General features: G+C 37.7%; 3 protein-coding genes and 2 non-coding genes across 5 annotated transcripts; 3 read left to right on the top strand and 2 right to left on the bottom strand.

Moving 5' to 3' along the window:
- Nucleotides 1-301: 301 nt before the first annotated feature.
- On the bottom strand, nt 302-4,062 carry LOC113778471 (60S ribosomal protein L23A-like). The gene is made up of 2 exons (XM_027323888.1): nt 3,766-4,062; nt 302-1,390 (listed from the first exon to the last, which is right to left on the bottom strand). The coding sequence occupies exons 1-2, from the start codon at nt 3,952-3,954 to the stop codon at nt 905-907; spliced, it is 675 nt and encodes a 224-aa protein (XP_027179689.1). The 5' UTR covers nt 3,955-4,062; the 3' UTR covers nt 302-904.
- A 2,509-nt stretch (nt 4,063-6,571) lies between these two features.
- LOC113778911 lies at nt 6,572-6,681 on the top strand. The gene has a single exon (XR_003469376.1). It is a non-coding gene; the product is annotated as a small nucleolar RNA snoR126 (small nucleolar RNA).
- Nucleotides 6,682-6,790: 109 nt separating this feature from the next.
- LOC113778899 lies at nt 6,791-6,877 on the top strand. Its single transcript, XR_003469365.1, has one exon. It is a non-coding gene; the product is annotated as a small nucleolar RNA snoR8a (small nucleolar RNA).
- Nucleotides 6,878-7,957: 1,080 nt separating this feature from the next.
- On the bottom strand, nt 7,958-12,331 carry LOC113778176 (growth-regulating factor 1-like). Its single transcript, XM_027323475.1, has 4 exons — nt 11,715-12,331; nt 10,659-10,883; nt 9,410-9,764; nt 7,958-8,974 (listed from the first exon to the last, which is right to left on the bottom strand). Exons 1-4 carry the CDS (start codon nt 12,088-12,090, stop codon nt 8,161-8,163), a joined length of 1,770 nt encoding a protein of 589 aa, XP_027179276.1. The 5' UTR covers nt 12,091-12,331; the 3' UTR covers nt 7,958-8,160.
- Nucleotides 12,332-19,997: 7,666 nt separating this feature from the next.
- On the top strand, nt 19,998-22,830 carry LOC113777595 (thioredoxin-like protein AAED1, chloroplastic). Its single transcript, XM_027322742.1, has 7 exons — nt 19,998-20,392; nt 20,691-20,737; nt 20,842-20,956; nt 21,874-21,918; nt 21,999-22,058; nt 22,163-22,258; nt 22,333-22,830. Exons 1-7 carry the CDS (start codon nt 20,087-20,089, stop codon nt 22,450-22,452), a joined length of 789 nt encoding a protein of 262 aa, XP_027178543.1. The 5' UTR covers nt 19,998-20,086; the 3' UTR covers nt 22,453-22,830.
- Nucleotides 22,831-23,611: the final 781 nt, after the last annotated feature.

The raw sequence follows: 23,611 nt of genomic DNA, 5'->3' as shown, positions 1-23,611 counted from the left end.
ATCAAAATTCACTACTGTTTTACGTTGCACATCTATGAAATTTTATCTTATCAGTAGCAGGTCTCGAAATTTTATCTTTTTTTTTCTTAAAAAGAAAACGAACGAGATATTTACCGATAAACATATTTCAGTGTCTTGTGTTGTCCCCCAACCCTCATTTTTAGTCTCCTGCAGTTGTACGAGGAGAGTGTTTGTTGAGGTCTGAAACTTCATACATGGGAAAATATCCTGATGGCCAGGCCAGAAGAACCATAGAACATTCAAGCTTCGCATAGATACGGTGAAACCATAAATCGGCATAAAAATCAAAACCATTCAGGACAATTTATGTCATTAATAATTTCTTAAAAAGCCTTCACCCTCCCAACAACTTACCTAACTCCATATCATAAAAAGTAAAAACATCTTGAGTAGAAAAACGATGATGCACTACATGATCATGGTTAGACCGTCTTTGCAACATATAAATATTACTACTACTAAAGAAGATCTTCATTCTTTATCAAAGGATCCTCCACAGTCGTATTCAGATTCAGACCCACCAACATGGTCACTATGCTACAAAAGACATTTACTATCATTAGAAATTCCATCATGTCTTTTGGCATTGGAGGATGCAGGACTCATAACGCACCGCTCATATGCACCAGAAAATGGACTCTGCCGTGCTAAAATGGATTAACAATGATGGATGAACGCATCCACATGCATGTCAACAGTTGTCGACAACTGGAGAAATGTCAAAGGAGATGGCGCTCGAGAACTAGAGGATTCCTAGAAGTGTCACTAGCTCGCGACTGGGCAGTGCAATCACTTTTATACCCTTTCAGTGATTTAAAGGGTTCAACAGCATATAAGCTCCCAACAAAAGAAGCAAAATTGAAGAATGCAAGCTTCTGCTCTCTCATATGATTTTGATCTTCTTTGCTACCTCAACAGCTTTCTGATCAGGTATCAACGTTAGATATGCTTTCTTATTACCACTGGGCATGATCAATGTATTTACTTTCTTGGTCTCAATCTTAAACATCTTCTTGGCAGCTGCCTTTATGTTATTCTTGTCAGCACGTTTATCCACGACAAAAGTTAGAGTGTTGTTTTCTATCATCACTCGCATGGTCAAATCAGTAATTAAGGGATATTTGACAATCTGGAAATGGTCAAGCATCACTTTTTGGGCTGCACTACTGCTAAGACATTTGGGATTTCTTTCCTTCCTAGACAACCTTGGCCGACTAGGTTCAGCCAATTGTTGAACATTCTTACCTCCCTCGGCATCTGAGCTGGATATTGCTGCAGCTCTCAAAGCATGCTTCCAAGATTGGGGCCCCTTGGTAAAATAAGCTTCAGTATTAATAGCAACATTCCAGCTCTCAGACTCAGTGGGAAGCTGCACAGCGGTGTCTAGGGTCAATGTGCGAATAAAAACAATAATGTCTTAACAAAGTGCTTCAACAATCTACCTATGGATTCTTTAAAAGGAGGGCGGGTGATATTTGCCACAAAATCTCAATATAAACAGCCATGATAAAAGTCAATCTAATGATGATTAACATGAAACTTGAGAGCAAAGAGAGCCTTCAAAAGGTCATCCAATCTCATGAAATCAGAGCAGCAAATATCCAAATGAAAAAGTTTGTTGAGGTGTCACACAAGACAAAAGTTGCTAATCCAATCATATTCTTACTCAAATAAAGAAATTCTTCATCATTGTATAATTTAAAACCTCTGTTTCTCACACCAAATTCTGGCCAAAAGGTAAGGACAGAGGCTTGTCATTGAAGTTATGAATTTTTTAACTACTTCGCATGTCAATTCTAAGAAGGAAGTTTAAACGTCTAACAATTACTTCACAATAACAGCAGAGTATATTCTTTGATAGAATATCAATTTCCATATTTGGATTTAAGTGGTCTGTTAAATAGTGGGAAATTCTTGTCTTAGAACTTGAAATCCAAGAATCATTAAGTCAAGAATGAAGGGTCTTAAGTCAAAAATCCACGACTTAAGTGGTCTTAAGTCAAAAATGAAGGGCTCCAAGTAATCATTAAGACGGGGGGACACTCTTGCTGCGAGTATTCCATCATTTGTGATCGCTAATCATGTCAACAATGTTCCAAACATTGATGCATTGGGCTGTAACCCAGAAGACTTTGTCTGCATCAATGATAAGCCAAATAATTTACAGGAAGATAAGCTCAATGCAGAATGCATCAATGTGCCAATTGCTTAATCCCATGGAGAAGATGGTATGTTGCAATCTCCCTCCAACATATCTTAATTCCTAAGTAATTGCTGTCATTTTAATCAGCCATTTAGACAATGAATAAAGAAGAACAGTTGCAAAAGTTAAATTAAGAAACATGAAAATTAGAAATCACACTTATGAGCCAATGAATTAAACAGCAGCAGTAGATAACATTGTGAGGACAAACAGGGGATCCCAGTAAACCCATTCAGTGTCGTAGTATTGCATGACAAACTGAAGAAAACAACTATTCCCTATGGATGTCTAACATCACCACTCAGAATGTTATACTCATATGTGAAAATGATAATTTCTGCAGCATGCAAATTGTCCTCAAGCTCACTTCATTTTTGCTTAAAGCCAGGATCTTCAGATTATAAACAGCTATTGCAGCTCTTGGTGGTGATCTTCCCAATTAATATCACGCCGGGAGGGGGAAGGGGGCAGATAAGGACTGTTAATTGCAAATTTGCTAATTTTTTTTTCCACAGTTAAATTTTCATTCGTCGAAAATAAACCATACATCCCACGGAAAGAACTTTCTATAACTCGTCCAAATTGTCATTGAAGTTTCACCTGAAAAATGTTTGTACATAAGGGGATCACATCTCATCAGTTCCGGTACTAGTGTGCGGAACCCTGGGTTGATACCTATCACATCACTCTGACCATGCGACAGACCGCTAGATCATTATGCCAGTGATGCATAGTAACTGAGAAATGGAAAAGCTTCACTTGCTCTGCTTGGCCCCTAATCCTCCATTACCGCTGGTTTATTCCTAAAAGATCATGAATGTTGTAGCAGGTGTTGGCAAAACATCAACAAATGGCTTTTAAGACCTTGTAGAATATAAATCTAAGATCTGTAGGTAAAAGGTTAAACCTCACAAGGAGAACACTGCACTCATTCAACTCTTCATAATCTACATAGATTGCACCAATCCCCAGCTTAACATCTTTCTTTCTAAATAACTCATCCAAAACAACTCTTTCCTTTGTCTGGATAACTCTAATTTTTTGCATTATGGTGCTCAAGAAAACATGTGACTACAGTTTCAAGAGATTTCAACAAGATAGAGAAGGTAAACGAGCGAAAGGGATAGAAACCATAAACCCTTCAACATCTCGTAATCTGAACACTTGGGCCAATGGTGTATGTCGTCACTCAGGGTTACACTTTTTTTTTGCCCTTTTTCTTTGCAGAATAGGTAAACTCATATTAATGATTCCCCCATTCATTTCTGATTCCCACTATTTCTTTATTTTTCTTTTCTTTTCTTTTTTGGCCAAAAAAAAAAAAAAACCAACTAGGGAAGGAAGTTAATCCGTCGTAGTTGGCTTCGTATAAATCATGTTTAAACAGTAATATACTAATATCAGCTAGCGGCTACGATCACGCACGACACGATTGAGATGGAACCAACCAAATATGGGGAAAAAATGATCTTGAATATGTAAATGAATGCAGATGCAGATAGATAGCTTACAAAGGTAATGAAAATAAAAGATTAGCTCACCAACTTAGCTTGATTAGCGTTAATCGTCAAACAACGGAACTTTAAAATCAAACACATTTGAGGCGGTGGAGTAGTTGTACCGGTAATTGGTTTCGAGGCAATGAAACTGAGACCCTTTTGCCGACTGCGGGTGACCATGCTTGAGGGAGCAACAGCCACCGGAGAAACCATTGCAGTAGGCAAAGCCATAATCTTTTTTTTTTTTTTTCAAAAGATTATAGCATCGGACATCCAGGCAGCGGACGACGACCCAGGTTTACAGGGTTTTTGAGGGGAGAGATGAGAGATCGAGCAGAGTTTGAACTTTGAAGCACTAAACCCCAGAGCACGGTACAAAACATTAGACACCTGTGCTTTTCTATTTTCTATCTATTATTTTCTTTTTCTTTTTGTTTTCTTCTCTTTTTTTTTTTAATTCTTTGAATACGCCCTTTTGGGCTTTGGCCCTCTGGAGTTGTAAGCTTTGGCAGCCCACCTAGGAATAGTTATATGATTAACGGAACCTTAGAATAAAAACTCTTCGGAGATCCAAGCGCAAAAAAATTTTGTAGCGGATCCAAGAGTAAAAAATAATAATAATAAAGAAGAGTGCGTGAATTTCACGACACCCAAATGGGAAAGACGGAAAGAATCATAATCCAATCCTCATTTCTTGATTAAACATGATCATCATCATCATCCACTTAATAATACAAAAATAATATTTGATTGATCATTCTACATCGATAATGTAAACATTGGGACTTTATTCGACGAAGTTTAAGAACACATTTATATGCTTCTCGTAAATTCTCTCCTTGCAATTACTTAATCTAAAAGTAAACACGACCTCACTTTATGCTCTGCATGCAATAATGCTCTATCTGAAATCCTTACCTCGCCTGGCACCTACCATTTCTACCCCGAGGGAGGGGAGGAAGATCAACCAATCTAACCAAATTACCCTCTTTCACATCGCAGGACCCCTTGCACGAGAGTATGATGCTTTGATTTCTATTCTTGATGGATCCGATGTATTTCCTAATTCTGCTTGGATCTCCACCAAGGCTTGTGACATTTTTGGTGCATTCCTTGATGGCTGCAGCGAAAGGGTCGTCTTGGCGCCTTCCCCATAGGCCTTTCGTTGAAGGACTTCGACCTGGTGGCTGAGTCATTCGTGGCGGAGGAGAAATCTTCACGTCATAATTATCAGTATAACACCCCATCATATTCAGGGGGCTTTGAAAATGAGAAGAAAGTGATTTTTGTAAAGGCGGCTGAATACGAGGACCGGCGGTCTTGTTTTGGCAGCCGGGACTAAACTTGGAAATCCCCGGCTTTTCTTCCCAGGAAAACGGCACGCTGCCCACTGATTCTGAATAAGACTGAGATTTCCTGTGAATCATTTTCAGTCTAAAATTTGGAAGACATAGGAGTCCTATGATGATAGAAATTGTTAATTTTCTTGCAATGCTGCTACTTGTTAGTTAGTGAGGATATTATAAGTACAAATTAACTGCATGCGGTAGACTGCTTTTTCCCATAATGGTGGACTCCTTCAGATCAAGAAAGCGAAACGTGAATGGGCAGAAATATGTGGTTTTTGCTTTCGAAATTATTAAGCATGCCAGCGGTTAAAGAAGAAGAAGAGGAGACAATAACTTGCAAATGAAATAATCCATCAATGAATAAGTTGATAAAAACACAAAACGGTTGGTGCAGTGGTTGTATTGATCAAGGTACAAAAACGAAATGATTTTGCACATGACTTCCGAGGTCTCTTGCTTCTGGAAACATCAAACAAGTATCAGCTCGAGAATCTGTGGACAGTAACTAGTCTAGTAAGGAAAAGATTTTGTCATTAGTATTAGTTTTGGTTTGCGGCCTACTTCCACTGCAAGTGTTACTGATTGTCTCGATTGACCATTGCTGCAGCTGCACCTTACAAGACTCTCAGATCCCTTTCATATCCCAACTGGAACTCTTTATCCGTATCCCAATCGATTGATGCTAACTTCTTGATGTAGTGACAACTAACAACCAGTGTAGGTTAGGTTATTCAAACAAAGTACACCCCATACTAACGGATTTTTCTAAAACTAGTGTAGGTTAGGTTTAACTAATGGGTTGGTAGCAAAATTTGCAACTCGATGCATGTCATGATCAAGTACAAAATCAGGAATCCCCAGCAAAGATGATCGTTGATCAATTTTAGTAACTTTGTCAAAGACGCCAAAGCAAGATGTCTTAACTGACCGACCGGATCACTTGTGTTTTGGTTGAAATGCTTTTTAAATTTTGTATCTACTTTTGCACCTTGGGCTCATGCTCTGGCTAATTTTCTCGTAAACCGTATAAACTTTCCAAAAAAAAAAAAGAAAAGAAAGAAAATTACGCCTTCTTCATCCGAGCATAAATGATGTACAATGAATTAGGTCTGGTCGGTCACTTGTATTGATATTTAGAGGCCTAAAATTTCAGGGCGGAAAGAAGACAATTAGAATTTTCTTCCCAAGAAAATGGTTGGGCCAGGTGGCAAGGGCGACATGTTGACAGGGCCCAATATTTTCGGTCCGCTTATCCCAAGGAACATCGGGCCGAGCCCATTACCATCAAAGGTCCCTTTTTTGTCGCGTCTACTCTAGGGTTTTGCTCTCCTCCTCGCTAGTAGTATATAAGTAGCAAATAATAGCTGTTTCACTACGCTTCCGCTAGTCGACGGAGGGGGAAGTCGATGATTTTTGCAGAATTAGCGGACATCAGCTATTTTAATTTCTGATCATTATTATACATAAACGATTTATTGATATCTGGTGCGTTGTGACGGGGGCAATGAAGATTGAAATCGTTTCTCGATTCTGAGTTGGTTGATTATTCGACCATTGTTTTTTTTATCCTGTTTTTCTTTGATGACCTATTTGTGCGTGTCTGAGCTCCCGCTTTACTCATGTCCTTTATGCTATGAGCTTAATTCTTTCTCTTTTTTTCAAGAAAATTTTTTATTGATTTTGTGGAAGATGGATAGCAAGTAAGGGGAAATGGGATGTTTGCAGTGATTAGAATGCATAATTCCTCGTTCTGAATGCCAGAGGCATGAGAGACTCAATCTTACACCCATAGAATCTGAGCTACACGCCCACCTCTTGCCGCTATGCTATCCATCTCCATCATCTTCTTTTACGAGTTTTACTCCGTTATCTCTTACATTTATTTAATCTTTGTTATTATGCTGTTGAACCGTAAAAGGTACGCGACGGTAAATAATTCCCTTCTGTTTGTTGTTAAGGGGGGAAATGGGCATAGGTTTGCAATTGAACATTCAGGAAATTCCGGGATGATTTGCAAATGAATATTCTGGTCTTAGAGTTTTTTTTTTTTTTTTTGTTTTTTGGTCCATCACTTGGGAGATTTAATGTATGAATAAATTAAACAGCATCAACTACCATCATGCTGGCTGTACAAGTCCCCGTTACATCTTGCAGCGAAATATTAGAAATATAAAGAGGGCAAGATTCAAAAACTACAGAAGGTGATGTAGCAGAACATCAGAAATAGAAAGAGGGCGAGATTTATTCACTGCAAGAACATTATAGACAGCTTTGTGGGTGGCTGGAAGGCAGAACAACACTTTTAGATTGTTATGTGATTTTAAGCTTTTTAGATTGCCAAGACGCAACAATAATATGTAAATCCAGACCGTCGGCGGCAAATTGGTTATGTTCTCTGTTTGGGAGCGCTGGGAAAGTCCCTCCTGGAATACCCCACAACACAAGAACAACCGGTCACTGTTCTGCGGACAGAAACAAGTGAAATTACATGCAAGCATATGATGTTACGCTCCCCAATACTTGCCAACAACAGTCTCCAGTGAGCTTTAACCTTTCGCAGCACATCCCTTGTCTCTCCATTAAAGATTGTTGCCTGTCCAGCCGCATGCCAATGCATAAATTTCAGTATGTTTGGTAACAGCATCAAGAGATTGCGTGATTCTTACAGAAGCTGTCCACAATAATTCAATTCTTGATGATTCTGACTTTATACCCTGTTTATGAAGTAAGAAGCTGACGTGAGGTCGGTTCTTGTGACCATACTACACAGGATATTCGTCTCAGATATTGAAAGCTTCATCAGATAAAACTACTTCTAATATTACTGAATCAGTATGAAAACATAACAGCAAGCAGCCACCATAAGATAACAAGGAACGAGGTAATATCAGAATGTAATCAGTTGATGATACAATACAGGTGCCTACAATTGAATACTGGGTTCAGATGAGCAACAAGTCTCTGCTTCAAATTAATTGCACACCATGATAAAGGGAAAAAGAAGGGGGCGGAGAAAAGATAAATTTCTGATCAACATGAAGTACAACAAACTTCCTGAAGTCCACCTCCATCTACTCTTATGGGGGCATCACATGGATGGAATAGATGTTGAATGTGCAAGAGTTGAACCAAGAATATCATCGCAGAGGGTCGCACCTTCAGGAGCTTTCTTGTTGTCAGTTCTTGGGCTACTCCCCGAGCTGCTATTTGAAAGAGAGACGAAAGTTGACTTCTGTAGCACCCCAGTAGGAGAGCATCCCATCTGAAGGCTATTATCCCAGACGTCTGTCATGAGGTTCAGAGTAGATGAGCTCTTGAAAGCTCCTACGTTGCTAGAAGTGCTATTCAAAACCTCTCCCAGCGGCCCACCTAAAATTGAATTTCCCCAAGAAGCTGGTAGCCAGTTTGCCTGCTTTTGGTTCTGCCCAACGACGTCCTTAGTCACGCTCAATCCCATCTGGATAGGGTCAATCTCACGAGCTAACCTTAGGGGAGAAAGAGTTGGTTTATCCTGCCGAGGAGATCTTGAAGATGAAGAAAAATCTGAGGTAGACATGGGGATCGACATCGACAGCTGTGTCCAGTCTGATTTCAGTTCTTCAGGCCAGGAAATAGAGGCACGATGAGATTGATCCTTGGGACATTTATCAATAAAATGCCGAAGCAGATGTTGGTTCTGTGTCTCATGGTCATTGAAGCCTAATAGAGAATCAGAGGTTTTAGAACTCATCCTGGAGCATCTTTGAGAAGGATTAAGAAGGGAATCAGGGGAGACAACTCCAAATTCAGTCTGAGAGAATCCCCTGAATATGGCATGCTGCTTTTGAATGGAGAATGGCGAGTCTTTGGATTTCAAGTTGATGGAATCTCCTGCGGCGGAGAGGCCATGAAGATCTTGCATCCTGCCATACGCATTGCCTTTAGTTCAGCACAGGAAAGAGAACATAGACACGAGGCTTTCTTTCATGTCCAACTGGTTATATCACGAGTAGGAGGCTAGCAAGGAAGGGACTACACAGAATTATAACACAAACAGAGAAATCTAGCGCTTCCAGCATGCTCTTACTTCATATTGCCTAGGAGTCTAGGACAAACCATGGACTTGTGACTAGCAAATCATAGCAGATCCACCATGGTGAAGTATCTCAACTTGTTTCCCAGGACTACTCAGATTTATCATTGTAACACCAAAGCAATCAGCTTGATTTTATGGTAAAGAAGAAGGGACAAAGCAATTAAGTGCACAAGCAGTACACTATCGTACAGTCTCACAAAACTTGAAATGAAATGATGATTTGAAATAGACAACAGTCTCTGAAAATGGCTGTATAGCTTACCTGCTCACAAGATGTTCAGTTGAAGCATTATCAGCACGGGTGTGCAAATTCTTAAAAGAGTGCTGTACAGCACCAAGGCTGTTGGAGGCGCTGCTGCTGGACATCACCGATGCTGATGAAGATGAAGCAATCGGTGCCACCTTTGAAGCAGTGGATCCAGAGACAGCATGGCCATTCTGGCCTTCCACAGGCTTTCTTGAACGATGGCGGCCTCTGTTGATGTGTCTTTCACAGTATTTTTGGTCAGGAACAGCATCTCTTGAGCACCGCCATTTCTTTCCATCTGTTCGACGGCACCTCCCAGGCTCGGGATCAGTGCTGCCAGCAAAACCTAGATGGAAAGAACCCCATCCCACTGTACACACAAGGAGAAAAATGAATACCAAAAAAAAAAAAAAGAAAAGCAAAACCGAAAAGAGAAAGTTATCTCCTGAATGGGATTCAGAAAGTAACGACTATTGACATCACATCAAGCATGTGTTACATGGTAATTTATCTTATACTCTTAAACAATTAGGGATTAGAATGAAATTTTGTCTGAGATACACTAACTAATGCATGTAAAGACATCAATAGAATGCAAATAAAGGTTCTTGAGAATTGTCTAAGCGTCAAAGGGCCAAAAGAACTGATGCTACTAGTTACAGAATTGCACAAATTACATCCTAGCATATTTTATACAACCCTGCTGCTTCTTCATTCTTCCTAACAAAAGTTTCTCCACTCTTCTCTCCACCAATCTGGCCAGCCCATCTCTTCTCCCAACTATGGTGTTGGAGTTGCGAGACGAGAGTTCCAAGTTGGTGTTGGTGAAGGAGTGGAATTTGAAGCAGGGGGTGATATTGGTGAGTAAGTGGGAGGAGATGGTGAGTAATATCATGAGGTGACATTGGAGAACGAGGGGTAGTGGGCATCTGTCTTGGTGGTGGCATTGGAGGTGGCAGAGGTGGATACCATTCGTTTAGAGGTGGCGGCAGCAGTACTGTAAGGCAAACAGTCAGGCACCTGTTGAGTAGATATTGCCTTAAATTTGCTGCTGTCAAATGCCTGCCTAAGTTTTCTAAAGAAATTGATAGTCGGATATCCATTTTGGAGTAGCTTTTTGGCATTAAAGTTGAGTTCCAAGAAATTTGTTTCGCTATCTTTGGAACACTAATTAAATTATCTTTTATTTTCTGTTAAGAAATACAACATTTGTATAAATAACCCAGTTCATTCAGGCTAGTAAGTAAGAAGAGGACAATCTTACACGAACTGGAGCCATAGGATCCAGAAGACAAGCTGGAAAAGGCGCATGGGTTGAAAGATTTTCTAAGAGGGATGAGCAAGTGTGAAGGAACTGGGACATTTGCAATAATGTATTTGTAGATCAAAGCCTGATGCTCCAGCTCCATCCACTGAGAGGGAGTGAAGGGGCCTCTGAACTTAGCAAATGGCCCACGCATGCCCTCAGTCGACTTTTCCGTAGCATAACCTGAATCACAAAAAGGAGGCTGTATAAATTGTTCAAGTCCTCGAATGGTTAAAAAGGAGAAACTCAAAGCCAAAAAGCGAAAAAGAAAAGAAAAAAGGGAAAGACAAAAATATCAATTGAAGTGACAACACTAAGTTAAGAAAATTTTGAAAATGATGCTAACCAAGACCCAAAACAATTTCAATTTGATCTCTAAAAGCATATGGTATTTCTAATGAATGCTTCTCATTTAGATGAGAGAAGGGAATTAATGAAAAGAATAAAAGAGGGGACGTTGAGAATGACAGGAAAGGAGCGTAATCTAATAAAGTCTGTTTTCTGCAAAGTCGTATTTGTGGATTCGTGCCCCTTACATGAACATTAAGGACTTTTATTAGCAGCAATTCGTCATTTTTCACACATACCAGTACCAATCAAATAATCAGGTAAAAAACTTATCACAAAGTAATCATATAACGAGAAAGACATGCGTTTTGGTAAAACCACATAGTCATTAGTAAAAGGCAGAAAAAGAAAAACGAAAATAACCTTTTCTCTTTTCTTGACAAGACATGGGAAAAATCTACAAATCTCATTAGTATGATACTAGTCCCTGAAAAGACCAATAATTTGTCCAATGAAACAGAAAACACAATCCAAGCAAACCCAATCAACCTTTTACGAAAATTAACGTCAGCCCCAACATCTAAATCTTCAAAACCCAACTGTGTACGATTAAAAACTGATTATCTAAACCAACCCACCTACCTAACAGACATGAAATGACAAAAATAATATCTTTGTTTAGCAAACAAAAAAATGGAAGAAACCAAAAAAGGGTCCTTGGCATACCTGAAGTTCTTGGACAAAGGGGGTCTGGTGGGGCGATAAAGAATGGAAAAGCTGAGGTTTTGGAGGCATCTTCATCACTAAAATAAGGAATTTGGGACTGAGATGAGAAACTGATCATAGTCTGTCCATTATTCCCAGGGAGACCTGAACCAGATCTCAGCAAAGCAGGAATTTGGCCTTGTGAAAAGATGCAAAATTCACCAGCCCTAGCAGATTTAGACACCCTCAAACTCTCCTGAATAGAACCAGATCTCTCAGTTTTGAGCACCCCAGATCCTCCTCTCTTTTCTAGACTGATCCCAAATGGCTCTGAACCAGCACCATTGCATGAAGCATCCCCACCTACACCTTCAGTTGTTATCATCCCAAAATCCATTCTTCAAAATAAGTAAAGAGTAGTGATAATCAACAAACGGGTTCAATCTAAAACCTCCGCGAAGCATATCATATCAGGAGTTGAACTGAAGTTTAGTAGTAGTAGAAGTAGAGTCGAGTGTCAAGTGAGCTACAAGCTTAAAGCAGCAAGCAAAGGGAAAAAAAAATGGATACTAATGAATAGCAATAAATTGGAAAGAGAGAAGTAGAGATGGGAAGAGGGGAGAGCGGGCGAGAGGAGAAGACAAGGACAAAGGACTAGTACCAAAGACTCTCTCTGCATCTCGGACATATTAAGCACAAATTTATCTACTTTTGTCTCCCAAGGGGGAGATGAGGTGTGTTAGTTGATTAGTTCTGGATGAGATTTATTAGTTGGTTAATACGGAGATTTATTAGTAGTAAACAACAGTAGTGGTACTATTTAGTTTTTAATTTCTGGTTCCAAATAAAATTTTATGTCGCTTTTTGTTTTGGTATTAATAACCTTAATATGGCATTGTTCTCAAAAATTTTCCTAAATGTGTTTCTCAGTTAAAATCAACTCTTTGATCTAATAGTTATTGACTACTTCTGTTAATTGGTTGGCTGGTTTATATGGAAAACTATGCATTGAAAAAACAATAAACAAACAAGTTTAAAGCAACTTCCTGAAGAAGTAAATTTAAAGTATATTAGCAGGGTGTTCATTGATCAGTTACTAAAATTCAATTAATTTTGATACAATCTATTTCCAAAGTCTACTTGTCCCTTAAAAGAAATCAGTTATTAAAATTCAATTAATTAGTTACATTAACGAACTTTCCGTGCATTTAGTTTATCAAAAATAACTGATTTATTCAAAATTTATGTGCACCTTAAGAGGAACAAAATAAAGACCAAAAGCTAAAAGTTAAAAGGAAAAATGACATGTTTCATCCCCCATATTTCGTAAAAATATTCTTTTCGTCCCTCACATTTAAAACGAAGCAAATTGGTCCTCCACATTTAAAAACCCAAACTTTTATATCCTAGAAATAAACTCTCAATTGTGAATCAAACCATCTAACAACCCGGTTACAAATTTGGGGGGTAGAATTGGTAGATCACTCGCAAAAACATATTTCCAACAAATAAATTAAAACAATTAAAAAATCTTAATTAAAACCCATTTGCTTCTTCAAAAGAACGAAAGCTCTCAAACACTAAACCCTTAGTGCAACAAATTTGTGGAATATGTCTAAGGGTTTAGTGCTTAAGAACTTTGGGTTTAGTGCTTAAGAACTTTAGCACTATTTCGTTCTTTTGAAGAAGCAAATGGATTTTAATTAAGATTTTTTAATTGCTTTAATTTATTTGTTGGAAATATGTTTTTGCAATTGATCTATCAATTCTATCCTCAGAATTTGTAACCGGGTTGTTAGATAGTTTGATTCACAACTGAGAGTTTATTTCAAGGATGTAAAAGCTTGGGTTTTTAAATGTGAAGGACCAATTTGCTTCGTTTTAAATGTGAGAGACGAAAAGAATATTTTTACGAAATGTGAGGGATGAAACATGTCATTTTCTCAAGTTAAAATGTAAAATTAAAAGTACACATAGTTATGAATTATCAATTCAATATTCGACTATTATTTTGTTCGTGCATTAGCATGGAATAATTTTTTATTGTGATTAATTATGAATGAACACAAGGCTTAAATAAAACCGTTAACAATATCTATATATTATTCATATTTATATTAAAAAATTATTATACTACAAATATGGAACTATCCTATTAGTCTTTAGAAACTTTTATACATGAATTTATTATAATGTGATAATATTCATTAACAAGTATAATTCATTAAAAAGAGAGAAATAACGGGAATTGTTTGAGATCGTAATTAATTCTTATCATATATATGATTATACACCTATTCATGTTCATTTTCATTTAAAGACAAAGCCAAATACAATAACCTACTTTTACATGAACGGTTTATTACGATCTATCAAGGTTAATAAGTTACAAATGTAACGATTGAATTAACGCTATAAAAAATTTATTATATGTGGATAACAAGAATAATTCAATTTTATTAAACAATATATGAGTTGTTAGAAGTGAGAGAAATTATAGATAAAATTGTTTGGAAGAGAATTAAATGCAAATTTGGATAAATCCAAGTATCCATTGATCCATCACTTCTATTCAACTAGACACGCTACGTAGGAAACAGAAGATGCTTAGTCAACTCGCGCGTGTAGAGTGTAGACACAGTCAAGTACTTAGTACCGCTGCTGATAATTTTCAATCAATTGATAGCTGATAATTGGAGCGTGCTTAAACGTTGAAATGTTTGTTCAAAATTACTCCGTTATCAAATTTAGACATCAAATTTAGATATTGTTTTACCCAATAATTGAGCATGATTTAAAAATTTAACTATTAACTACTTAACTGAAATTTGAGAACCAAAACGCAAATGTTTTGATCTTTTTCTTTTATTTATTTAACCAATTTGTGAGCGGCCCAGATTTTACACTGACAAATTTGTTGCTCAACCATTGTAAGAATTGATTGTTATTGTAACGAAGACATTCATGAAGCAGTTGTACATCCGAGATTCCAAAAGGGCATGTCTTCAAGTAAAGGACCATTTTGGGTTTAACTGTAGCTAGCGGCTGATGCACATCCAATATATGTGCAGCTAGTAAAAAGATATTAAAAAAAAAAATTAGTTAGAGAAGTGGGGGTTTTTTTTTTTTGGGTAGGGAGGTGATTGTTAATTCAATAGATGTAGAGTACTTATAAGGAGGTGAGTAATTAAAATAATGTAATTTTGAAACCCATTTCCTCCCGCTGTCTGTATGGTATAAGATGCTACTGATTGATAGTTTTAATTTCTACTATTTGGAGATTGTTTGTTAATATTAATTATTATTTCCATTAGGATCTGTCTAACGTCTACTGGGTACCCGGCAAAATATATTTCAGATGTCATATTTTTTAAAATATAAGATTAATTAGGTAAAGTAAATGAATATAAGTGAGGGAAGGTAAAAATAAATAGAAAAAGTATATAAATGCCGCGGAGTATAATAATTATTAGTATGTCTATATACATCGTAAGTTAGGTGAATTTTAAATGTGTTAATGGATGTCAAACTAGAAAAATCCTTTCTATTATTGTAGTTTCTTTGTGATCTTATCAAAACGAAAAAAGTGAGGGGCCATTTTAGTTAGGTTAATACTCCCTCCGTCCCACTTTGATAGTTCTGGTTCTTTTTTCACACAATTTAATAAAAAAGTAGTTAACTTTATTGGAACAATCAATTTAGGTAGCTATTTTCCTAAAATACCCTCACATTAATTAGAGTACAACTTTATGGGAATTTGAATTGATGGTAAAAAAAGAATCAACTCTCATCAAATGGGGTAGGTTTATAGTAACAACAACTTACATTGAATAAGGGTATTTTAGGAAAATTAAAATACAATTATATTCTTCAATTGAAAAGTGAACTACAATTTGGGACAGACAAAAAGGGAAAACAGGACTATCAAAGTGGGACGGAGGGAGTACTTATTTACTGGTTTTAATTACATTTTGCTTATATGTGAAGCTTTTGCAATGAATTATACATTAGTGCACGGAATAAGGGGGTACACAAGCAATGAGGAGGACGACCTAAAATCTCGTCTTCTTCTTCAATAAATGTGTAGTTGAATTTGTAAGACTGACAGGTTGATTCTCTATCATGTGAAAAATGTTAAAACACGGAAAACAAATTTAAACCACCCTTTGACTTTAACGGCGATGATATATCGTAGAAAGGAAAAAGAAGAATGTATTTGTTTTTTTTTTTTGTTTTAAAAAAATCTATTTCATTGCCAGACCAGAATAATAGGTAGTATACGCATGTGTTGAAAGTTCATAAAGAAGAATCTAATCTGCAGCAAGAAAAGGAAAAGGCCCTTTTAACTCGAATTGTTTACGAAAAAACTTCTGAAACTTTACACTGATGAGAGACAATTACTTAAACGGGGGAGGACTTTGTGAAATTTGACTGTTGATAATCGGAACCTTGGTAGGTCTCTTGGGATGAGAGATCAGTTGGTGGATTCTGGATAAAAATGGCAAATGTAAAAGCACGCAAGCTAGGCTAGATGTGTTTCGGTCCATCAGGTTATCCGATTCAGTTGGATCACCCTATAAATTAGAGTAGGCTCCTTCTTAAGAGTAGGAGTAGGTTAGACTAGATTAAATGTATTTTTACGAAAAAAAAGGGAAGGAAATTGTAAATATTACGTACTAGTATACTACTGCTACGTGTTAAAGAAAGGTAAGGACAATAAACGTCATTAATTTCCTAACTAGAGAGCTAAGTGCTACTACGGTACTTGTTTAATTTTGAGACTTTTTTTCCAAAAATAAAAAGGGTAAGAATTTTGGTGGGATGAGGGTAAATAAATAGATAAGGCAGGAAGGAAAGAAAGAAAGAAAGAGAAGAAGCAAAGTTGATTTATTGGCTCAAGACAAAGATGCCTGCATGTACTTGGTGTATCAATCAAGTCAATAGAATGTCCCAAATCATAAAACAAGGAGGATGGGATTGGGAGTGAGGAAGGTAGAAGGATGAGGCGCGAGGAGGGGGCGGTGGTGGGAATGGGGATCGCTGCCCAAAGCATATCGCCAAATCAATCCATATCCATTCAATGCAGTGTGAGCGTGGTAGTGCATTAATATGAATGTCTCCACCATACATCCTACTGTTACTTACTTGTGTTTTGACTAACTCGAGACGCTGTCTCTGTTAAATTTACTCTCAATCCCAAAGCCCACAATAAGTTGTTGGAACAATAAATTACATTCATAAGAATCAGGCCACTTCTTCTTCTTCCTGGTTTTTTTTTTTTTTTTTTTTTTTTGTCTTGGGGGGGGGGGTGGGGTGGGTTGTATATATATATATATATTATATTCGGTTGACTGGGTTATGTAATGCGGATTTCCGTCTCCCATCTGGGTTATGAAATTTGTTCTAGTGTATTTTTATCTGTCGTTTTATTATCCCCATACAGTATTAATTATTTTTTTCACAATTTTACCCTTTTATCTCTCTTTTTCAACACAGGGTTCTTAATTACTACTCCTAGTTTGGTGGGAGTTAGTTTGCATTGCTTTTGACCTAGTAAAACAGCACCATTTAGTACTCTAGTGAGAGAAAACATGGGTGAATTAGACAATTAATGAGGGTACAAAAGGAAAGTAGTGTACAGATTTAAGCAATGAAAAACTTTTCTTAATTGGTGTGTAAAACCTTAAACGTCAGTTATAAAAAAAAGGAAGGGAGTATTAGGTTGTGTTTGGATTGCATTTTCTGTGATTTTTTATGGAAAAATTACTGTAGCGATTTGATGTATTGTGAGGGAAAAAGATAATAGAAAAATATGATCACGAAAAATGACATAATTTTTCGACGAAAACTGGCAATCCAAACAAGTTCTAATTACTACTGCTACTACTTACGTTATGTCCGAGAAGGGGCCTTGAAGACAACACCAGCAAGTAGTGAAGTGGGAAAAGGCGCAAAAGTCTCTGTCAAATAGAGATAGATAAAACAAAAACGTTGCTTTCAATAATATCTTGGACCGTAAATACCAATATGGTCCAGGTCTAACCCACGTGATGTTGCTGAGTATTAAAAATCCTAAGTCTCCTTCTTCGATTTTTTTTTTTTTAATATCACATTTTAGCAAACCTTTTTTTTTTTTTTTTGGTTTGGGTCAAAAGGAATGCAAAGGCCGTCACCGAAAAACAAGTAAGTAATTCCACAAGGAGAAATAATTTTCCGAAGGAAACTCTGAAAAGCCTTGGCCTCTCACTCTCTTTCCGAAACACACGACGGTTTTGCTTGCAAATTTCTGTTTCGGGCCTGCCTCACACGCACAGCTAATTCACCCATTCTATTCTCTATGCATCCCTTTTTGACGAATTGTCAATGCCAAGTACTTCATTTATTTAGTACTACAAAGTACTTGTCTTTTCAAACTCAATCGTGCCAGCGAGAGAACCTCGTTTTAAGGTTGTAGGCAAAGTTTTTTGCTGGATTTGTTTGCATTGACGATTATTTGGGGGAAAAATTACTATAATAACTGTTGATATCGCTTGTGATGTGACGTGATACCTAAGTATATGTGAAGTGAGAAGATAGTTAACAAAATTTTAAATAAAAAAATGACAAAACCGTGTTTGAGGAACATCTAAATTCTACATTACTCCTTTTGAAACAAATGTTGGAAAAAAAGTTTTAGGAAAATTACGTTTCTCCAACTATATTTTTATTACACAAACACCATTTTCCAAAAAAAAAAAAAAAAGGAAAAGTTGTCAGAGTGAAAATTCCCTGAAAAGCAACCCTCCAAATGGAATTTATTTTTGGAAAAGCAATTGACGTAAATCGTGTGGTACAGAGCCTCTGTTTTTTCATCTAAACAATTACTTATGTGGTATGAACAGATTTACATTATTGTTCTCAGTTCAGATTTTGTCATTACCCATTAAAAAGTGAAAATTGTCACGGTCATAAGTATAGAACGGGCTAATTTCCCCTTGTATTGTTGAAGAAAACAAAGATCAAGAAAGTGTGGTCTTGACACGGGTTATTAGGATTTCAATTTAGAATGCTCACACATTCCAATCATTGTTCCTGCGTCTCTCCATATTAGTATTGCCTTTTGTCGACTAAAACGTTGTTGGATGAAGTTCCGACATCATCGTGGATTCCGCGTTGTCGTCGAGCTGCATGCACCATTATATTTGTTCTGTAAATCTGTTAGAATGAAATGGACCGCTGCTTTTGCATCAAAATCAGTCGCACTGGAACTTCCAGCAAATTCTGTCCAATTTAAAGCACATCCATCGAGTTGAGCAGTACCACGACGGAGCAGCGCTTGAAATATGGTTGTGGTGGTCTATGGCAGTCGAGTTTCCTATGATTGCCTTCTACGTATCTCAGATTTGAGACAAATATGTTTCCGCATTAATTGTCTGAAGATTTCCAGCCAACCGAATTACTCTAGAATTCAGATCTTAAGTCACTTTCACGCATTGCGAATTATTTTTTGTTTGAGATGGATCCCCAAGACCAAGATTGTTCGTCGCCTTATAGTATTCCTTTTGCTTGGCTAAGCATTTCTCTACTCAAATCCTCCATAGTTGTTGCTCTACTCAAATCCTGCAAATTGATCATCGGCAGTTTTCTTTCATCTTTTCTTTTGAACCCATGCCACGTATTTCAACCCCCTGTTGATTGGTTTTTTTTTTTTATCGCAACGATAACATTTGTATAATCTACTCTAAGGAAAAGAGGAGAAGCTGACGAAATTTTTCGGTCAACCATCATTAAGTGGCAAGGTGAATCCTTGACCTTCCATCCCCTATTGATTGGTTGCTTCCTCAATTGTTGTCTAACTGCCTTTTTTTCAACTCCAGTAAATGACTTTTTGTTGAAATAATTAAATCCAATCCCAGATTAACCTCTAAAAGTCGGAACCCTTGAAGTCAACCCAAGGACTTAACTACCCAATCCAAACCCCCCGGAATCGATGTGGGACTACTAAACTAGGACTGTAGAGCGCCTGCTGCTAAGTGTTGTCTAGCTGCCTTTGACATCATCAAATTCCTCTACCAACGTCAAACCTCAAAAGAAGCACTCGGGCCACTTTTGAATGGGCTACTATTGTAGTAGCAGTGTGAGAGACGAACGGGAGCATTGTACGGGCTCGAAAGATGGCATAGATATGCCACCTCTGATTTGTAGGCCTTTTAATCCACTAGAAATGGGCTCAACGAAGTCCAAGAAAATGTACCAACCGTTGATCTCATCAGGGTCAAGAGCCTCATGCTACGTCACCGTTTCATCTTCTTTCGGTGGAAACTGGAAAGTTCTCCCGCCACATAAAAATTTCCTGCTATCGTTGCCCCGATCCCCATCCCGCGCTTCGGTCTCTCTCTCTAAAGCCTAAAGCCATGGCGACGACGATATCTCCTCCGCCGCAAACACTAATATTAAAACGATCGTCAATTTCCACTTCCGTTTGTTTTCCGTCATCTCAAAGGCTAGTGTCAGCACCCCAGACTTGTTCAGTTTCAGTTAACTCTGTCAGTTCAATCCATTTCCCAAAATCCAAAAGGCTAAATCGTTCTCCGGCTAGAGCTCAAGCCTCCTCGGTTGCTTCTTTTTCCCAGAATGTCGGGGATTTGCTGGGTGATGTCAGCATCTTCACCGCCACCGGCGAGCCCGTCAAGTTCAAAGACCTCTGGGATCAAAAACAGGTAATTCACCCACACTTAAATTTATACTGGTGGAGTAGTTTTTTACGCTTTTTTTAAAATTTTGAGAATTACAACATTAGCTATGCGCTTTTATCAGATGATGATCATTGACCGTTAGTTCCTAATTTTACCGCCAGCGCTTCTTCTTTTTTTTTTTTTATAAATAATTTTAACTAAAATCACACTGCCCTATTATTTAACCCATGATATCCTGATTTTATTTTTTTAATTGGTAATTGTCTTTTAGTCTAATTCTCGATCAGGGGATTTTTGCTAAATCTTCCTTTTTTGTTTCTAGGGAATGGCAGTTGTTGCTCTGTTAAGGCATTTTGGGTGTCCTTGCTGGTAAGCACGAAGCCATGCAAGCAAATGCTATTTTCTGTGATGGTTGCCTGCTTGATCTTCACACTGGTGCTTTTTAATGGCTTTCTTTGTTCACAATCATTTAGCTGGGAACTTGCTTCAGTACTTAAAGAATCAAAAGAGAGATTCGACTCTGCTGGCGTGAAGCTAATTGCTGTTGGTGTTGGTGCGCCCAGCAAAGCTCGCATTCTTGCTGAGAGGGTTTGTCTCTTGCATTTCATAGCCGCCTTTTTTTTTTTTTTTTGGTTAACATGAACTTCAAAAGATTTCTCTTAACATTTATTACTTCGAAGAGTCTAAACTATTTACTATGTGAAATAGGATTGACGTTGGGTTCGATTAGGATGTTTAGATGGTAGCTTGACGTATATTTGACATCCATGATCTAAATTCTGGATTATAACTAAGCCTGGTGTCAAGTTACTGCAAAACAAGAAACAAAGAGTGCAGTAAATCGCACCAGATTGCACTATCTGCTCTTATGATTTCTTCAAGAAACTCGAGACCTTTTTGCAGTCGTTTTTCAAAAGGATTTTGGTTTGCCAGTGTTCAAAATGTTGGATATGTCATAAGCGTGCAGAAATGATTCTTGTGAATAAGCAATGGAGTTCATTTTGTCTGCCTGTGCCACATTTGGTTGTGCACCATTTCTTGCCTCCTTGGTTAGGATGTCTGGCTGGAATGGCAGAATGGGACTTGCCTCCTGAGTTTCATGGAAGCTTATCCACTTATGGAGGCCTAGTGTATCAATGGTTATTCCTAACCGTACCTGTCCATGGTTTTCAGTCTGTTTTAGGTCATATTTGGGCAATTAAACTTGCAATTTGGCAAGGCTGCCAGCAATATAACTGCTGATTGATTAAGATTGTGAGGCTGAGTTATTCTATAAAGATGAGATTCTACACTGGATTTCTTTAATGTGTAATATGCTGGCATGGGGTTTGTATCATTTTAAAGTATAGTTGAGTATATATGAAAAGGATCCAACGATCCATTTCTTCAGCATCATTTTGCTCTGAGAAAGATTGTTTTGTCGATTATTTCCACAATTTGATTTCAAGTAGTTTTTCATGCTATTGTTTGAGCTGATGCTTCTGGTAATGTTCTTGTATGGCCAGTTACCATTTCCAATTGATTGCCTCTATGCTGACCCTGACCGTAAGGTAATAGCTTGTGTGTTCTCAGTTATTGCCAGTTCAATTTCTTCCGTTTGCCATCCTAACTCTGATGCTTTGTATCTCAGGCATATGATGTCTTGGGCTTGTATTACGGTGTCGGTCGAACATTTTTCAACCCCGCAAGTGTAATATTTTCTGTTGTCTTATTATCGTTAGTATTTTTGGTAAAATGGGTTTATCATCAAAACTAGCGTTTTTGGTAAATTCTTTTTGGACCCTGACCTAACAGGCTAAAGTTTTTTCAAGATTTGAGACTCTACGAAATGCTGTAAAGAACTACACTATTGAAGCCACCCCAGATGATAGAAGTGGAGTCTTGCAACAGGTTTGAGCTCGTAACCTTTAGGGTCCCAGATCAATGTTACTCTTCTCTCAACATTTTGATTTTCTCTTGATTAGGGAGGGATGTTTGTATTCAGAGGAAAAGAATTGCTATATGCTCGGAAGGATGAAGGGACCGGTGACCATGCTCCCTTAGATGACATCATTAATATCTGCTGCAAAGTCCCCATTTCATGAAGTCTTTCTCTGCTCTCTCTCTTCTAAAATGGTGCTTTCTGGTGTATCTGTCATTATTAAAGTTAGATAACCAATATCTAACGGCTGTTTTTTATAATGCCTTCAGCATAGCACTTACCATTTTTTCTGTTGTCTGTTCACTATAGTGTGAACTGCTCTCCATCTCGCGCGCATATGTAATCATGTAAAATTTTGTGTATATCGCCCCCGAGGTAGTCCGATTGGTTCCGTAGTTTGATAGTTACTAGCAGGTCTCGTGATCGATCCTCGTGTGCTATCTCGCTGTGTATCCTTGGGGCAAGGCTCTACACAATTTTCGAAAATTAGTCTGGTCGAAAGGATGGAATATCCTTAAGTGAGAGAAAGAAAGTGTATGTATATCGCTGTTCTGTTCTTGAAATTACTAACTAAAGACTCTTGAGAATAATTTTACAGGCTGGGTAAGCTTAAGTATGTCCGCATAGTCTTTTTGCGCTTGCCCGGACTGTTATTGATGCACTAAGCTTCACGGTCACTGTTATAGCTACAACAGAAAATGGATAGCTGTATATGTGAAGCGAGCTACTTGAATACGCTCAAGGACGTTCAAGCATACTCATGGGTTCCGGCGGTGGAAAACTAAAAACTGTGAATAGGATTAAGACGTGATAGTTTCTCGGATCAGATGATCCCTTTGTTTTTTTTTTTTTTTTAAATGTTCAGAAGAAATGGATGATAGTATTTGAATTACTAAACAAGTTTGACATCGTCATTTAGTCCAAACCACTACATAATCCTAACAAGAAGCTAAATGCAAGCTGAATGGATCTTTAGTGATGCATTTCCAGACTACCTTTTCATCTCTTACCCCAAAAAAAAATGGTATTGTCCCTTTTTAAATAACTGGCCCTTGAATTCTGTGGTTCCAAGTTCATTGGAAATAGATATCAAGATAAACTTAAATAGTGTGAATCTTTCCATTCTAATAATGTAGAGGAAGTCCATTTCCTGGTTGCGAAAGAGAAAGCCCTCCTGAATGGCAAAATGGAACCATTTCCAAGGACGTGCAAGCAGAGACATGAAAGGCACTTGCGCCCAAAATGGGTGACGGATGTAGAATCTTCTTTGAATGAAAGCAACCCCACCCTGAGATACAGAGTGGTCTTGTTGGCAAAATTTT

The sequence above is a fragment of the Coffea eugenioides genome, chromosome 7, assembly GCF_003713205.1.
Source record: "Coffea eugenioides isolate CCC68of chromosome 7, Ceug_1.0, whole genome shotgun sequence".
Taxonomy (NCBI): domain Eukaryota; kingdom Viridiplantae; phylum Streptophyta; class Magnoliopsida; order Gentianales; family Rubiaceae; genus Coffea; species Coffea eugenioides.
The sequence above is the reverse complement of the archived record's forward strand: the minus strand, read 5'-3'. Positions and strand labels throughout refer to the sequence as shown.

Excerpts from the sequence above, each read along its gene's own strand:
- LOC113777595 (XM_027322742.1), top strand. The coding sequence starts at position 20,087 with ATGGCGACGACGATATCTCCTCCGCCGCAAACACTAATATTAAAACGA. Across the intron at positions 22,059-22,162 it reads CATTTTTCAACCCCGCAAGT|GCTAAAGTTTTTTCAAGATT; the intron begins GTAATATTTTCT and ends CTGACCTAACAG. Across the intron at positions 22,259-22,332 it reads GAAGTGGAGTCTTGCAACAG|GGAGGGATGTTTGTATTCAG; the intron begins GTTTGAGCTCGT and ends TCTCTTGATTAG.
- LOC113778176 (XM_027323475.1), bottom strand. The coding sequence starts at position 12,090 with ATGGATTTTGGGATGATAACAACTGAAGGTGTAGGTGGGGATGCTTCA. Across the intron at positions 10,884-11,714 it reads CCTTTGTCCAAGAACTTCAG|GTTATGCTACGGAAAAGTCG; the intron begins GTATGCCAAGGA and ends TTTGTGATTCAG. Across the intron at positions 8,975-9,409 it reads ACTGAACATCTTGTGAGCAG|GATGCAAGATCTTCATGGCC; the intron begins GTAAGCTATACA and ends TGCGTATGGCAG.
- LOC113778471 (XM_027323888.1), bottom strand. The coding sequence starts at position 3,954 with ATGGCTTTGCCTACTGCAATGGTTTCTCCGGTGGCTGTTGCTCCCTCA. Across the intron at positions 1,391-3,765 it reads ACGCTAATCAAGCTAAGTTG|CTTCCCACTGAGTCTGAGAG; the intron begins GTGAGCTAATCT and ends ACCGCTGTGCAG.